Source organism: Syngnathoides biaculeatus, chromosome 9 (genome assembly GCF_019802595.1).
Source record: "Syngnathoides biaculeatus isolate LvHL_M chromosome 9, ASM1980259v1, whole genome shotgun sequence".
Classification (NCBI taxonomy): domain Eukaryota; kingdom Metazoa; phylum Chordata; class Actinopteri; order Syngnathiformes; family Syngnathidae; genus Syngnathoides; species Syngnathoides biaculeatus.
The window spans coordinates 11,542,372-11,560,722 of record NC_084648.1 but is presented as its reverse complement, the minus strand read 5'-3'; the positions used below and the strand labels follow the sequence as shown (position 1 = coordinate 11,560,722).

General features: G+C 43.8%; 1 protein-coding gene across 1 annotated transcript in view; it reads left to right on the top strand.

Annotated features, from left to right (window-relative positions):
- inpp4b (inositol polyphosphate-4-phosphatase type II B) overlaps positions 1-18,351 on the top strand; it is a 181,196-nt gene that overhangs the window by 103,755 nt on the left and 59,090 nt on the right. Inside the window, 2 exon segments of the mRNA XM_061828785.1 lie at positions 5,331-5,433; positions 15,898-15,964. Coding sequence (XP_061684769.1) covers positions 5,331-5,433; positions 15,898-15,964 — 170 coding nt within the window.

The window sequence follows — 18,351 nt, the reverse complement described above, 5'->3', positions numbered from 1 at the left end:
TTTAGCCCGTGCACACGGCGTTATATGGGTCAAGAATCCCATCATACACCCCTCCAGTGTTAGACTGCGCTGCTCCAACATTCCCGTCTGTGCTGCATCCCGGCAAGCTGTTTATTTCCTCCCTCCCTCGGACACTCCCTTTCCCTGGGCGTGATTTGTCGTGAAGGACTTTTTCCAACGTTATCCTCGTATAGCTTGTCCCCGATGGTGTTTTGCTTTTCATTTCCCTGCGTTGTCCTTTCGTGCACTCCCCCAAGAAACCGAAAGCCGCAGCCTCCGTCGTTGATCGACAGCTCATCCCGATCGGGGTCACGGGGGAATGCCCCAGCCTGTCTCGGCTGACTCTATGTGCGCGATGACGGGGCGACAGTCAATCGCAGGGCACACATAAAGTGGGACAAGTCGCGAACATAGGAACGTCATACTGCGACTTCAGGGTGTACCCACACCTCTCGCCCGATGACAGCTGGGATTGGCTCCATTATATCAGGGGTTGTTCTACGTTATTTTTACCTTGTGTCGAGTTTACGCTGTGTTACAGTGTACTGTTTCCCCCGTTATTTACGTTCCTTACCCCCCGTGAATAAGGAAAAATTGTGCAGTACCATTATACCTATGATTGATGTGTACCATATTTTTCCAACCTTAAGATGTTTTAGATTTTCTCCAAAATGGACAACATATCTTTTGTGCACAATTGTTGTGCGACTTGTCCAATGAAGTACACTTGAACACGCTGGTTACATTGTTAGCATGTAGGCTAGCACACGTTTTAGTGTGTATGTAAGCTACCATATGATGGCGCTCACAAGGTAGAGAGCGATAATTGCTTTTTACATCTTTAAGCAGAAGAAGCTTACATTGCCCCACGCACCGCCTGCGTAGGCAGCTCATTACTAACGATGTTGTACACACTCACGATGTCACATCGAAACTAAAATTATCACACCCCAGCAAACAGAATGGCATAACTAGCAAATAATAAAACAAATAAAAGAATGTCTCGGGAAATAATTGACACAAAACATGCACTTTAAACGCTCTTTATATGCTTCCAGCATACTTTGCGGCACTAAGGACCTCCTTAGTCTTCACAAAAGAATATGTCAGACCTGTTTTGATATGAGAAGCAAACGGGGGGAAAAAAGTTGAAAAAAAAAAAAGCAGTTTCAAATCAGGAATAAGAAAATAGTGGAGTAACTTCTTGATTCATTTCTGAACTGTTTAAATATGACATCCATCAATCCATTTATTGCCGCTGAGCTGAGGTCAGGTTGCAGCAGAGCAGCTAAAGCAGGAAAGCCCAGACTCCCCTCTCCAAACCCCCTTTGTCCAGTTCTTCCAGTCGGAGGATCCCGAACTATTTCGAGGCCAGCCAGGAGGCATTGTCTCTCCACCAAGTCCATTGGCTGTCCAGGGGGTCTCCTTCTAGTGCCACATGCCCAGAACACCTCACCGTGGAACTGTCCTGGGGGCATCCTTACTAGATACCCATCCATCCATTTTCTCAGCCGCTTATCCTCACAAGAGTCGCGCAGGAGCTGGGGTACACCCTGAACTGGTTACCAGCCATTTGCAGGGCACATCAAGACAGAAAACAGTTGCACTCGCAATAACACCTAGGGGCAATTAAGAGCCTCCAATTAATGCATGTTTTTTTTGGTATGTGGAAGGAAACCCGGAGAAAACCCACACAGGCACGGGGTGAACATGCAAAGTCCACACAGGCGGGGCCGGGATTCGAACCGCAGTTCTCAGAACTGTGCGGCCAACGCTTTCCACCGTGCCGCCTAGATACCCATACCTTGGAAAAAAATTGTAGGAATATCTTGCCACACCAAAAATACGTATTATTTAGACATTTTTCTCTTGGAATCCCAAAATGAGCAGTCAGTCAGTATGACATCAAATTTTGTTGATGACTTGAAGGAGTCACCATGGAAAAGCGGGCTGGGAAGTTGAAAAAAAAATAGCCACGAGACCTATTTCACCCATCAAAACAAATGTGGGCGGACATTGTTTGTCATAACAAGAAGCGTGAACAAGTTTCAAGGACCCATGCCTGCAAGTGAACAGGAAGTTTGCCATTTTGGTCAAAGTCCAGGCCTTGCTCCCCGAGGAGCTGCGATTAAGCAATTCACCATTTCATCATTTGAGCCCCAATCACAAACCGGTATTTGGATCTGCCGTCAGAGTTTGATGATCATTTCCAGGATTCACAATGAAAAGTGTGTCCCCTTCATCGCTTCTCCCCCCGTTAACACCGTTACACTGAAGGATTTTCCCCCGATAAATATTTGTCCACCAGCAGAGCCAAAGTCCCAGGGTCATCCATCTGAACAACATCGTGTCTGTCACTTTAACAAAGGTGTGTAATGAAGTGCTTGCCGTGAAACAGATTGCGGGCCAAATAGACGTTTTAAAAAAGCTGCCCAGGTGGGAGGGGGGCTGAAGTGGACATTTATCCTAACCTTTTCACTCGCTAAATTCTCAGAGGAAGGGAGCGCCACTGCAGTCTACAAAGAAATTAATGCATCCACACCTTTTCATATAACTTTCTTTTACAATGTCGCATTAAAGTGCCGCTAAATCAAATCGTGTAGGCCAACCGGAGCAATTTAATTTCCTCACGTCCGACTACCTCCCGCCACCAGGTGTTGACTAGATGTTTGGCTCCGAATCAAAAACACGCTTGTGGAAGTTGCATTAGACGATTGGGATGTCTTAAAAATAAAAACAACAGGGTGAGGGAGGGAGCAGCTGGAAGGTGGGGAGTGTACCCCCTCCTCCCAGTTTTGCTTTTATGGAATGGGACGCGTTAATCTCGGCTTTCCTAGGTGATGCGGATGACGGGGTTTGTTCCAAGTCAAGGTGACTTTTAGCGACTAAAGTTTTTCCAGGCCCGGGGAGACGATGAGGAAGTGGGAGGAGGGAAATGGAAGCGTAGACATTGTGACAGGTGTCTGGCGAGAGACACTGATTGGATTTACAAACCAGGCAATGTTTTGTTTTGGGAGGGGTCTGGGTAAGACCACCAAGATCCAACAGAGGCTTCTGGGGTTCTTCGACTTGAAGCATTCAAGCAAAAACAGTAACATACAAGTTGGTTTGTTTTTTTTAAATCCATGATGAAATTCTCCAAATAATTTGATTTCGAGGTTTTTTTTTTTTTTTCAAACCCAGCTGACTTTAGGCAAGAGGTTGGAGTAAACCCAGAACTGTTTGCCAGCCAATTAGTCAGTGAACCTGATGGAATAGTTTTTTCTTAAACATTCTGGACAATTAAGAATCTTCAGTTATCCTGATTTAGGGCTTTTCATAAACATTGAAGACAATTTAGTCCTTAGCCCAAATCCTCCCTCACCTTCCGAAGTGGAGAACCACCACTGAAGTTCTTCTCCCATCGTCTAGCTCTCTTTTTTTTCCCTTGAGTACCGTCTGATTTTTCCCTCTAGCCAGCCAAGATGGATTATCTTTGAGAGCACCTCTAATTTGGCTCTATCGCTATTCTTTTCCTTTTCTTGTGTCCTGTCACCACCTTCCTCCAATCATCCTCTCACGTACCCCCCGCACTTGTCTTGCCTGATCACTGGCTCGCGCCCGATATTTCCTCCGGCTTCGGCAGGATGGAGCGCATTAAAAGTGCCGCCTGTTGCCCGTGTAACACCTGGGGATCATTTTTCTTTATTCCGCAGCGTGGGATTCTTCACCAATATCATGGATTTTCTGTCAGCGACTTAATCGGATAGGAAAGTTGGGCGTCCAGGTTTGAAATCTTTTAGTATCAATTTGGTGTCCGTCAGAGCGCATCGCTGGGGTTATTAGTCGGCCATTTGGAGCGTTATATGAGTGCACCCTGCCTGGGCCCCATTACCTTCCCAACAGAGGCATAAGCAGCCTGCCAACTTTTTGGATTCTTAATTAATAATGTCTCAGCCCTTCTTGGTAAAGGTATTGCAACACATAGATTTTACATTGACTACTGAGATTTTCTTTCAAACTCCTTCGTTCATATTTGTAATGAATTAAAAATATATTTTTAAGTTTGCATATAATATATACAGCCTAAATAATTTTGAATTAATTTTTTAATTTCTAAACAGACTAAACAATGTTTTAAAATACTTCTGTAATATAAACTAGCAAGTTTAAAATATTTTTAAACCTAATTTCAAATCAGAATATTTTGGAAAAGCTTTTTGTTGGTCATGTGTCATTGCCTGGATAATATGTCAATCAATGGTCAAATGAATTTTTACATTTATTTTTATGAAATAATTATCCATCCAGGGAGGCACGGTGGATCAGTTGGAAAGTGTTGGCCTCAGAGTTCTGAGGTCTCGGGTTCAATCCCGGACCCACCTGTGTGGACTTTGCATGCTCTCTCCGTGCCTGCGTCGATTTTCTTCGGGCATTTCGGTTTCCTCCTACATCCCAAAAACATGTAACATTAATTGGACACTCTAAATTGCCCCAAGGTGTGATTGTGAGTGCGACTCTTTGTCTCTATGTGCCCTGCAATTGCCTGGCAACCAGTACAGGGTGTACCCCGCCTCCTGCCCTTTGACACCTGGGATAGACTCAAGCATTTCCTGCCACCCTTGTGAGGATAAGCGACTAAGAAAATTGATGAATGGATGAACAATACATCCATCAATTTTCTTAGCTGTTCATCCTCTCAAGCATCGCGCAAGTGCTGGAGGCTAGGGTACACCGTGAACTGGTTGCCAGCCAATCGCAGGGCACATGGAGACAAACAGTCACACTCACAATCACACCTATGGGCAATTTGGAGTCTCCAATTTTTGCATGTCTTTGATATGTGCAAGGGCACCAGAGTGCCCCGAGAAAACCCACGCAGGCACGGGGAGAACATGCAAACTCCACACAAGCGGGTCCGGGATCGAACCCGGGACCGCAGAACTGTAAGGCCAACGCTCTACAGCTGCTGCACCGTGCCGCCTGAAATAATAATTTTTTGAAATAAAATGAATATTTTCCAAATTGTTTTGAGATATTTTTCAAGATTTTCACCCAAGGTCAGCTGGGATAAACTCCAGGACAACACAACCAATTTAATTTTTAGTGTCAATAAAAATCAAATCGTTTTTTTTTTAAAAAAAAATAATAATAAATAGGACACCTACAGTGTCATTGACTTTTTACTCACTGCTCATGCAGTCATTGCCAAATGACGTGGCAGTCCCATCAAGGCCTCATATTTTATATGGTTGACATGTATGAATGCATGTACGTGACATCTTCATTTATTTATTCACTTATTTATTTTTGTAAACATTTAACTGTAAGTCTTCGCCTGTCCCATTCAGGTCTGATGGTGGCCGTGCAGCCGGAACAGTGGTGGTGAGTCGACTCAAGATGGGCGAGATGGAAGAAGCGGAGAATATCACTACCGACGTACCATCCCAGAAGGTTAAGAGATCATTAAAAAAGGACAATGATTCCCAAAGTGTGATATGTGTACCCCTTGGTGGTCTTCCACGCTCTTCAAGGGCTGCATAATGTTAAATATGTATTGAGAATCTGGTATCTTTTTTTTTTTCCACAAAGGTTACTCAAGGGCAGAGATTACTAAAGTGTGGTGCGTGCACCCTCTGGTGTGCTCAAGCACACCTGGGATGCGTGAAATTAACAGTATAGAGAGGGGAGCGCTGAAACGATTCCCCAATAAAAAAAATCGGTGCCTCAAAGCTTCCCTGTGATCATATTTCCATACAGGCTAACGTTGCTGCCAACTCCTTTTGGAAGCCTTCCATTCATTTAACACATGAGATTAACTATGTGGAATGAACATTATGGAAATCATCAACATATTTTTGACGTGTCGCAATTACATTTTGAATTTTCATTCAAGAGATCTGTAACGTAGTTGCGAAAGGACAGATACTCTACCTCTAATTCAGTTGTGCCGAGATATCGACAATTGGATTCTGACGATTCAAAATTCGAGGTGCAGATATCTACAACTGCATTTTGCCTGGTTAAAACTTGATTTAAAGTATGTGAAAAGTGGAATGTTTGAAATCTTGAATTGAGGTGAAGAAGTGGTACCTTATACTGGAAACTTGACTAGTCAGAATCTAATTTTACATATCTCAAGATGGATCTGCAATTCTGTCTGTAATTCGCATAGAACAGTGGCGCCCAGACTTTTTTACCCCAAGATCTACTTTTCAAGCAGCCAGCCTCTTGCGACCTACTGATAACGATGTGTGTGTGTGTGTGGGGGGGGGGTTGTCGCTCCCAATGTTATGTGATATATATGTATATTTAAAATACAGAATTAGCTTTTTGTGCACTGTATTGTTTGTGCTTTCATCCTGGATCAGCCTATGCCAAGGTGGAATTTCAAAATGATACACCATCTCGTTCTGCACTTTCTACTTTGCCTTGACACCAGATCTTTCCCACTCAGAAAAGAGAAAATCTCGTCCAGTTTAACCACTTTTTCTTCGATAATTCACATACTCCGACAGTAATTGCATCTTAAAACAACAGCATTTCTTTTTTAACTTTCTCCAGTAATATCGAAAGCAAATATAAGCAGCATATCTAGCTCGTCTTTGCTCTACGTTGCCCAGACTTTGTTGCGAACTAAAGCAGTGATGGTGGATGCTGTCATTATAAAACACATTGATGGGCTGCGTAAGTACTGTAACACTTGTAATTATGAGTGTATGTCTTTAAGAGGTGGGGCGTAAGGTAAACTAGGAAAAAGAAACTGTGGGAGAGCACAGGTGGTTGTTAGAGAAAGTTCCATGTGCTGTCTAAAAGAAACCAGTGGCTTCTTCTTTTCATTTTTTACAGTACATATGTGAATTGTGCCATTGGATGTAACAACCAGTCATCCCTCATGCATAGAATCACATTGCAAAATACCACAAACTGAATAGCTGTATGTTACACTTTCAGTTTGCATTGGATTTTTTTTTTTTTTTTTTTTTGCACGCAACGCAGAGCATCTGCGAAGAGACTGCATCAGCGGTGCACAATTGCGCACGCACGCACTTTAGAGAGAACATTGGCTTACGTTTTTTTTTTTTTTTTGAGACGCCGTCCCGCGATCGACCAAGACTGCCTCGCGATCGGATCGACGCATTGAGCACCCCTGGCGTAGAACATATATGCTAATGAATTGTAGACATCTGTAATGACAAACCCCATACACGAATGGTAAAGGTGACTTTATTTGTCCTAAGCAAAATCATCAGATGTCTGAAATACTGATTATCGATGGGACGTATGTAGTTACAGATATCTCCAATTTTTTTTTTGTCTTGGCAAAAATGAATTACAAAAAAAAGTACATACACCACATATTCAGTCTAGCTGTTCGATGTTAACAAGGCTTCCCATAGACTCCTACACCTCCCCGTAGAGAAATAAGTTGCGGTGGTCGAGCTGTGGTAAGCCAGGGCGAAAGAGTGCGTAAAAGATATTATTATCCAAGTCACTTATCCTCACTAGGGTTGCGTGAAAGCCGGACCCTATCCCAGCTAGCTTCGGGCGAACTTTTGGGAACTATTTTTTTAAATATGCCATTGTTTTTATAAGAGATGCTGCTGACCCTGGGATCTCCCTACATTTTTATCCAAGTAAAATCATTTTCATTTTCTGAGCCACTTATCCTCACAAGGGTTGGTGGAGCCTATGCCAGCTATCTTTGGGCGCAAGGTGGTGTACACCCTGAACTGGTCGCCAGTCAGCCGCAGGGCAGATATCGACAGCATCACTGGGTGGGAATCGTTCCCACGCTGCCTGCACCAAAGGCAGGCGTGTGTACCACTACACCATCCGTGGCTTGCATTAAAAAAAAAAAAGGAGGATAAGGTGAACTCTGTTTACTGCAAAACAGAACAAGCGTACCACAACAGCATGTCTACAAACATCAACACAAAGTATAGATGTTAGTTCATTTAAAGAAACCTACGACCGCAAGTTGGAACGTGTTGTAACGGCCCCACAGATGGTAAAGGATAGATACAGCCCCCGTTACAGTTTAAATTTATTGCACAAACAGTAATAAAATCAAAACGTAATAAGCACATTCATACACGAGCCGCTCCGGCCACAACTGACTCACTCAACACGCTAACGTTTTAGGCCTCTTTACCCTCCTGCACTTGTGCGGCTAACGTCGCCTGAATCGCATCACGTGCCCGACGCCTTGGGCCACGCAGCTCCTATGCGGGGCGCCAATGCATCACTTAATGCACACACGGCAAAAATAGAATGCCATGGAGATCATCTCTCATGATTGGTCCTGTTTGATCAGATGCTGTCATGAAGTACCAAGCCTTAGTTGAGATGTACCACCGACACCACCACTTTCTTGATTGATTTTCAAGCAGAACCAAACATATCGCCCGGTCACCTGAGTCCATTTGTTCCAGCAGATATTGTTCCACGGTCACCAATGTTTTTGCTTTGTTCCTTGTTCCGCAAAGGAACCTCTACCGGAAATGGCCATAAAATGCAGTTGAAATTCCACCCTGTAGTGTCCCGAGCCACTAGAAGCCATAGCGACACCCCAGACTTGGAGGAGTACTGCAGTACATTTTCAGAGCGAGGTTGCACTCAAGTATAAAGGCCAACTCCATGCGGGATATCGACAGTTTAGTCAGCACGGTCTTCCGTTGAGGTGCTTGAGTCCCCCTCCAGGAGGTGCACAAGATTAAACTGTTTATTTCCAAACTGTTTTGCGCACATCCCTGTAAGTAAGTTCAAAAGTCTAATGGCGGACTGTTGTTATAAATACAAGGGAATCCCTAGCACAGGGATTCCAAAAACTGTGGTGCATGCACCCCTGGGGGTACATACTCGAGGGCCCTCCAGGTTATACGACTCTAAGACGGGGATTCTTTAATACTGCGCTGTGCACACCCTCGGCCTGTTCTCAACAGTACGTACAGTATGTGAGATTAAAAGTGAAATGGCTGTCTGGGATTTTTATTTTATTTTCAAGGGAGGGTGATTCGAGGACAGGTATTCCCAAAGCATGCACCCCCTGAGGCTGCAACCGCATGTTGTTGTGTAACGTTGTTCTTTTTTTCTATTTTTTGCAATTTAGCCAAACTTTGATGCAATATTTCAATGTACAGCCGTTCCCCAAGGTTTGCGGGGGACAGCAATCAAGTCCTGCTGCAATTTCTGAAATTCTCAGAATAATTGACATCACCCCAAAAAGGTTGAGAATTCCCCGGGGTTGGTGGCAAAGTACTACTTTTTTTTTTTTTTTCAATCAGCATTTGACTGGGAACCAGTTCAGGGTGTAACCCGCCTCCAGTCCGAAAATAGCTGGGATAAGCTCCAGAACTCCTGCGACCCTTAAACAGCTCAGAAAATGGATGGATGGATGGATGGATGGATGGAGGCATAACATAACTCCAGCCTCTACTGTAGCATCTATTCTATGCGCCTTATAATGTGGTGCGCCTTATATATGGAAAAAAAGTCTTGAAATAGGCAATTCATTGTAGGTCCACCTTATAATGTGGTGTGCGTTATAGTGCAAAAAATATGGTACTTTCATGGCACCAAGATGCCACAAGATGATGACAAAGCAGTACTTTTATATTAGACAGGGCTTTGGCCTAAGCACAAAAGCAAATAGGTGACCTCCGCCCAAAATAATGAGCAAATAGGTTAATTCGCAAATCCCAAATATATGAGCGAGCATTTTAATTTCCACATATGCAAGAGTGCACTTTTATACAAAAGAGAGCAGCTGCGACAAGTATGTAGAAAGGGGTGTGGCTTGAAGAGTTTCCAGAAGGCTGGTCGTCGCCTGTATTACGTCTGAAATCAACCAATGAGATTAGAGGACCTCTACTGTATCCTAATGGGGATTTGCAATGTGTGTGTGTGTGTGTGTGTGTGTGTGTGTGTGTGTGTGTGTGTGTGTGGTGTGTGTGTGTGTGTGTGTGTGTGTGTGTGTGTGTGTGTGCACTAATCTCCTACAAAGCACTCATCTCCCCTTCCGCGAGACCATCACGGGAGTAACGGGACCCTTTTTCTATTATTCCCGATGGGATGCCGGCACACCAGGAATGACATTGTATGTACTCTTCCTGATTGACCACAAACGCGCACTAGACGCCGTTTTTCTTTCTTAAGGAGCTTGTGTGTCTTGGAATGTTAACCTACGAGTTTTCACATGTGAGGGAATGTTTGTGGTTTTCTTGCTCCACAACGCTCTTGAGGTTTTTTTTTTTTTAAATTCCGCGTGTGTATGTGTTGGTGTACACATGCACCACTGTCTTATATAATTGGCCGAGAGCTTCTTACACGGCTGACTGACTTTGGGTTGTGCCTACTCGTGTGGCTGGTGAAGGGAGGTTCCCTGCCAGGCTCCGCAGTGTCACTGACAATCTGCCCATGTCCCGATGATGAATCTGTCGCCTCCTCCGCGCGTGTGTGTTTGTGCGTTCGCGCGTGCCGTCATTGCACACATCTTCTGTGTGCTGTCGGAGAATATGAAGGCAGTGAGATCGGCGTAAACAAATGTTGGAGTCAAAATGGGAAATCATCAAAACTCCAACACTTCATTTAAAGACTTTGAAGCACATTTGTTGAACAACTTTGCAGATTTGCAAAATGTTTTTCTTTTTATTTTAATATTTAGAAAATAATGCAGTCATCTTTGTTTTAAAACTCTAACAAAAACTAGAGGGATCTCCCACCAGCATGTGTTACAAATTTAAACAAAAACCTAAAGAAAAATTGCTAAGTTGCTCCCTTAAATTCTCTACAGTAAACAAAGTTTTTCAAAATTTTTGTATATTTGAAATGTTAATGGGCGGCACGGGGCTTCAGCTTGTAAAGCGTTGGCCTCACAGTTCTGAGGTCCCGGGTTCAATCCCGGACCCGCCTGTGTGGTGTTTTTTCCGGGCACATCCCAAAAACATGCAACATTAATTGGACACTCTAAATTGCCCCTAGGTGTGATTGTGAGTGCGGCTGTTTGTCTCTATGTGCCCTGCGATTGGCTGGCAACCAGTTCAGCATGTACCCCGCCTCCTGCCCGTTGACAGCTGGGGTAGGCTCCAGCACTCCCCGTGACCCTCGTGAGAATAAGCGGCTAAGAAAATGGATGAATGGATGCAATGTGAATGATTTAAATAATAATTATGCGGCCCTGTGGTGCAGCTGTAAAACGTTGGCCTCACAGCTCTGAGGACGGGGTTCTAAATCCCGGGCCCACCTGTGTAGCGTTTGCATGTTCTTTCCATACCTGCGCTGGTTTTCTCTGGGTTTCCTCCCTCCCTCCATCCATCCATCCATCCATCCATTTCCTCCCACATCCCAAAAACACGCACGCTAGGTTAATTGAGGACTAAAAGTGCATATGCTTGTTTATATGCCCCCTGCAATTGGCTGGCAACCAGTTCTGGGTGTACCCCGCCTCACGCCCGAAGATAGCTGGGATAGGCTCCACCAATCCTGCAACCCTTGTGAGGATAAGCAACTCGGTAAATGGATGGATGATTATTTATGCTTGGCATTGAAAAAAATGCAGGGAGATCCCAGGGTCAGCAGCATCTCTTATAAAAACAATGGCAAATATAAAAAAATAGTTCCCAAAAGTTACATTATCAAGTCCGCCACTGCAGTGGGTCCCCTTTATACCATTTGATGAGGTACAGATGTAGCTCATCCCCAACGCAGTTCCTGGCCAGCAGCCGCCAGTGTGAATTGCCAGCACACAGCTGAATGTCTCCCTATTGTTGTTGTTTCCGTCATTCTCTTGTGTTTATTTTCAGTTACCTCCCTGCTCCTGCTGCAGCAGCAGAAATAGTTAAACAGTTGTTATTTCCCCACAGTTTTACACATGAATGCTTTGGTATCGCACACATACAATTCTCAAGCCATGTGTGCTAACCTGCAATAAAGTTGACTTTTACTCTCCCTCCCTCTCTCACTCACTCTCTCACACAAACACTTCTCACTTTCATCTTTTTGGGACTCGTTTCCAATTTAGTATTATTAGCAACCGTGTTTCAAGTGCTTCAACATCTCCCCAGAACCACTAATATGGTAGACCTAGCAAATTAGCAGCTAGCTGGCTGCAAGATAACCACTTCCCCAATTGCCTACTAGCGCGTGTTAGCTCAAGGCAAGGTACTACCAGCTTTGATTACAGTGCCTTGTGAAAGTATTCGGCCCCCTTGACCTTTTCAACCTTTCGCCACGTTTCAGGCTTTAAGCATAAAGATATAAATGTTTAATTTTTTTCTCAAGAATCAACAACACAATTCTGAAGTGTAACGAAATTTATTGGATATTTTATACTTTTTTAACAAATAAAAAACTGGGACGTGTAATATTATTTGGCCCCTTTAGTTTCAGTGCAGCAAACTCACTCCAGAAGTTCAGTGATGATCTCTGAATGATCCAATGTTGACTGATGATGATAAATAGAATCCACCAGTGTGTAATCAAGTCTCTCTATAGATGTACCTGCTCTGTGATAGTCTCAGGGTTCTGTTTAAAGTTCAGAGAGCATTTTGAAGACCAAGGAACACACCAGGCAGGTCCGAGATACTGTCGTGGAGAAGTTTAAAGACGGATTTGGATACAAAAAAATTTCCCAAGCTTTAAACATCTCAAGGAGCACTGTGTAAGCAATGAAATGGAAGGAGTATCAGACCACTGCAAAACTACCAAGACTCAGCCGTCCCTCTAAACCTTCACCTCGAACAAGGAGAAGACTGATCAGAGATGCAGCCAAGAGGCCCATGATCACTCTGGATGAACTGCAGAGATCTACAGCTGAGTTCAGAGAGTCTGTCCACAGGACAACAATCAGTCGTACACTGCACAAATCTGGCCTTTCTGGAAGAGTGGCAAGAAGAAAGCCATTTGTCAAAGATATCCATAAAAAGTCTCGTTTAAAGTTTGCCACAAGCCACCTGGGGGAGACACCAAATATGTGGAAGAAGGTGCTGTGGTCAGATGAAACCAAAATCGAACTTTTTGGCCACAATGTAAAACTACATGTTTGGCGCAAAAGCAACGTAGGTCATCACCATCACAAACATGGTGGTGGCAGCCTCATGGTTTGGGCCTGGTTTTCTTCAGCAGGGACAGGGAAGATGGTTCAAATTGATGGGAAGATGAATGGATCCAAACACAGGACCATTCTGAAAGAAAACCTGATGGAGTCTCCAAAAGACCTGAGACTGAGACGGAGATTTATCATCCAAAAGGACAATGATCCAAAACATAAAGCAAAATCTACAATGGAATGGTTCACAAATGAACATATCCAGGTGTTAGATTGGCCAAGTCAAAGTCCAGACCTGAATCCAATCGAGAATCTGTGGGCAGAGCTGAAGACTGCTGTTCACAAACGCTCTCCATCCAACCTCACTGAGCTCTCGCTGTTTTGCAAGGAAGAATGGGCAAGAATTTCAGTCTCTCGATGTGCAAAACTGATGGAGACATACCCCGAGCGACTTGGAACTGTAATTGCAGCAAAAGGTGGCGCTACAAAGTATTGTGAAGCCCCACTTTTCAGGTTTTTATTAGTAAAAAAAAAAAAAGTTAAAAATACTGCATCCAATACATTTCATTCCACTTCACGTTTGTGTCCCACTTGTTGATTCTTGACAAAAAATTTAATTTTATATCTTTATGTTTGAAACCTGAAATGAGGCCAAAGGTTGAAAAGTTCAAGGGCGCCGAATACTTTCACAAGGTACTGTAGCTGGCGCAGTTCATACACAAGGTAACTTAATGTGCGTTACATATTTGAAAGTACATTTCCTCGTTCACGGGATTAAAACTAACAGCGAGTGAGCAAAACTGCTGCGAGTGTTTTATCCATCCTTCTGTTTTCTGAGCTGCTTATCCTCAAAAGGGTCACTGCACTGCTGGAGTCTATCCCACCTATCTTTGGGCAGGAGGCGGCGTACACCCTGAATTAGGTGCCAACCAATCGGCGGGCAGATACAAACAATTTGTACTCACAATCACACCAATTTAGATTTTTCAATTAACCTATCGTGGATGTTTTTGGGATGTGGGAGGAAACTAGACTGCCTGGAGAAAACCACGGCTGGGATTTTGAACCTCGGTCCTCAGAACTGTGAGGCTCGTAGTAGCGTGACAAGAATATGAGTAGAGGACTTGGATTTATTATAATTTATGTAGAATCTGCTTTTGTAACTAATCTTAAACGAGCAGGAGGCGAGGGACCCATACATGATGCCGTTTTGATTTTAAAGTGACATTTTGGGTTAATTTCATGGCTCGTACTTTGACAAACTCCAACTAGGGAATTTCTCTGAATGAGCTCCAATTGGACGCGGGTATCGTAGACAGATGGGCGATGCCACATTGCCAAACATTTTTGCCTTTGCTGTCCCGTAGGGTCAAAGTCTGATGATCATTTTTAAGGATTCACCGTGACAAAGAGGACGTGAGGGCTTGTTCGTTGCCGTTTGCAGATTTAATGCGACTCGTCTGAATTATTGAAAAATGCCCATTGATGTGATGACACTTCTCAAATCCCTGCTGGAAGCTTTTCGTCGTGACTCGGAAAGTGGACATGTCTGGTCACCCCAGGTGTGAGTCAGTGCGGGTTTGGAAACCTCTCCTTTTGTGTGTTGTTTCTGCTGCAGGAGATGAAGGGAGGCTCGTGTACGTGTCTGTGTCCCTCATGAATATTGTATGTGTGTGACCTCATAAAAAAAAAAATGAAAACGAGCCTCTGATCACCTTTTGATCACGAGCCGCTCAAACACATGCCGACAATTATTGGGGGGGCTCTTTTACAGCTGCAGACCCCCCCCGGGCCTGTCCTCCTCAACTTGATCCTCATCGGAGACCTCTTCCCGCTAAAATGTTGCCTGGCATTATCGTACGCCACGAGCATTCTACCAGCGCGAGTCTGTCTGGCGGAGCTGATAGATGAGGCCTCGCCAACATTATGCTTCTTTTCTTGTGACAGCTTTGCCTGTCTAACCTTGTTCAATGACTCATGAGGCAAGAAAAATGGCTGCTTGTCACTATTTGGGTGACGAGGAGACCAGACTTAATGCATCACCCCTCTACACGAGCATCAGAAAGATAAAGCCCTGTCAAGATGGGTATGGATAGCATCTGGAGGAAATGTACATTTATTTATCATTTTTATGTGCTCTGATTCCAAATCGTCCAACTCTTGAACCTTAGAAAGGGTATGGTACAGGGGTATTCAATAGGAAAATATGTTGACAAATAAAGAGGTGATACTGTTTCACTCCAATTTGAAAGCATTTTTTTTTTTTTTTTGGACCGGATTATTCCATAAGCAGTGTCACAAAAACGTTCTTCAAAAAGGCAAAAAAAAAAGTAATTTCTCCAGAACCCATCATCCAATTTTCAAAATTCTTGTTGTATCGTACTCATTCAATCCAGACTGGGCATTTTGGCAGAACTGTCATTTTTAGGAGTCTTGTCACGTCGCTACTGGAATCCGCAAGAAGTGTCAGAGGACAGTAGGTGTGTGAAAGGTAATCGCAGCAAGCCAGGCCTGGATGTGTAACGTGCGTAAAAGTTGGAAGCGTCTTGAATGTGGCTCTGCCCCTGCTGACCTGGCCAGGATTACTTACTTTGTCAGTCGTTTCAAGTGAAAGAGGGCGGTGACAACGGGGAGTTGATCGGGTCTCCGAGCCGCGATGGCCGCAGTGAAGAACCGACGCACGGGGCAATCAGCGAGGCCACAGCGGGTCGGGCTCAGAGATTTCCCTGCAAGGACTCTTCTGGATGGTTCTGCGTGAGGCTGGACATTGACAGTCGCAGTTTTTCTCTGTTTGCTTTGAATCAAACCTTGTTTTTATAAATAAAATATACACGTTAGTCAGGTTAATTGTATTTTCGTGTTCTTTGCAGTGTCCCTTAGTGTGCGAGTCTGCATCCTACAACTGTGTGGAGAGAGACCACCTCCTGACAGGACCAGGTACTCAAGCCCATTCACACTTTCAAACATTTATAAAGATACCGTAATTCCCGGCCTAGAGAGTGCACCTGGTTATAAGCCTCCCCCAGTACATTTGTGAAGGAAATGCCATTTGGTACATACATACGCCGCAGCTGTGTAAAAGCCACAAGTGACCACATTGAAACTCACATTGAAACATGAGATATTTACAAAGAAAGACGGTACACGGAAAGAGTTTAACGCTATCGCGGCGCTAACACAGGCTTGGCGCTAACGGTAGCGCAGCACTTCCACTAATGCTAGCACCGCGCAGCACTGACAGGGCCAGTTAAAAAAAAAAAAAAAAAATTACCAGTAAAAATCACAGAGACACGCCAGTAACACAGCAGCAACACGCTACCACAGTGCTAACACTAGCGCCGCACTAACATGGACGGTAAAAGTCACATCCTCGGCACATACAGTATAATCCGGTCTCACTCTTACCTTTTCCGCTCGAGTCCTCATCTTGCATACTGTAATGCACAAATTAGCCGTATCACCGCATAAACCGCAGGGTTGAAAGCGTGTCAAAAAAGTCACGGCTTGTAGGCCGGAAATTACGGTACATTCAGTGCCTAATGCTAGCAACATTGTGCTACTATTCAGTCATACCACACTGTACCACTGATTATCTGATGTAACCAATCAATCGGCGGTACTAGTGTCTGATGATTTGTAAAAGACTAGTGAGACATAACCAGTCAGTCGTTGTTACTGCATGTAATAATTGACATGCTGATTGACCCGTGGATGAGTGCTTTAACAGTGAATGTGTGAATGTGCTCTGAATCACTGCAAAAATGTAAAAAATGCTTCAAGTTTTGACACAGTGAGGGGTTGCGACCTTGTGGAGTCAAAGTGCTTCTTATTTCACGTCCTCGCTGCTGATGGAGCAGCTTTCGCGACTTGCTAAATGTCACTTCAGGCCCAAAACAGCCATTTAATGGAATAGTAAATGATGAAAGTGGATACTTTGGCCCCAAAGCCAATAACCTGAGGGGCTTTGAAAGGCCACCTCAATGCTAATTGAATTAATCGCAACATGAAGACGCTTTGATGAAGAGGGATGTTAAAAATAATGTAAAATACTCCAAACTTGATGAGCGCAGGCTTAAACATGAGCTATTGTAAAAAGTTAAACCGGTGTGGACAATATTCCTTTGTGCTGTATAGAATGATTGACATATAGACTGACCAATCAGGTGTACTGCATGCATATGTCGATTGACCAATGAATACTGAGGCGCATCATCCAACAATCAGTGGTACTGCGTGTAGATCTTTGTGTGAAGCTACTGTAAATATCTGTCATTACATACTTTAAAACCGATTGGCTGGGTTAGGTGACTCAATTGTTGTGGATCAAATTACATGTCAATCAGACTCGCTGTATTAATCCCCAATGGCCATTCGCATTAACAGTAGCGAATGACTATCAAATTGTTGTTCCTTGTACTGTTCCGAAATTAAGACACGTAAATAAATAAATCAAGTTGATGATTTGCAAGCAATCAATAGATCGCAGATTTTGTCACAAAACCTGAACAAGCGTATACTGACGCATTTTGGGTTGGGTGTTCTAGCAAACGCTTTGCTTGCCTAAACCCTTCCTTTACTTTGAAGTGGATTACTTTAACCAGTATCTCAATTCACGTGGTGGCCGTTTTCCATTTTGTGCCATTTTGGTGCTGTAAAATCCATAAATCCATTCTGGCTGTAGGTGAAGATCAGCCTCACTAAAGCCAGTTACCTGTAAGTTGTTTCCACTCACCATTCATTCCTCAATCGTCCTGAGACGGTCTAAAATACAATCAGCAAGGATTACCTGTTTTTAGGGCCCAATTTGGGATACAACAAATAAAGTTGAGTTTCTACATTGGAAAAAATGAAGATGATTTGCTCATAAGACAACCTTTGTAAGAAAACTCTGACAACTAAAAAGAAAAAGAAAAGATTGTTTGATTAAGACTGGTGTGGCGTATAAATACTTCAGAATAGTACAGTACATGTATGAGGGCAGCAGAACAGCGGTGAAATGTGCCGTAGGTGTGTCAGAAGAATTTAAGGTGGAGGTGGGACTGCATCAGGGATCCGCTCTGAGCCCCTTCCTGTTAGCGGTAGTAATGCACAGGCTGACAGATGAGGTTAGACTGGAATCTCCTTGGACTATGATGTTCACCGATGATATTGTGGTGTGCAGTGAAAGCAGGGAGCAGGTGGAGGAACAATTACAAAGATGGAGGCACGCACTGGAAAGGAGAGGAATGAAGATTAGTCAAAATAAAACAGAATGTATCTGCGTGAATGCGAGGGGCGGAGGAGGAAGAGTGAGGCTACAGGGAGAAGAGATAGCGAGGGTGGAT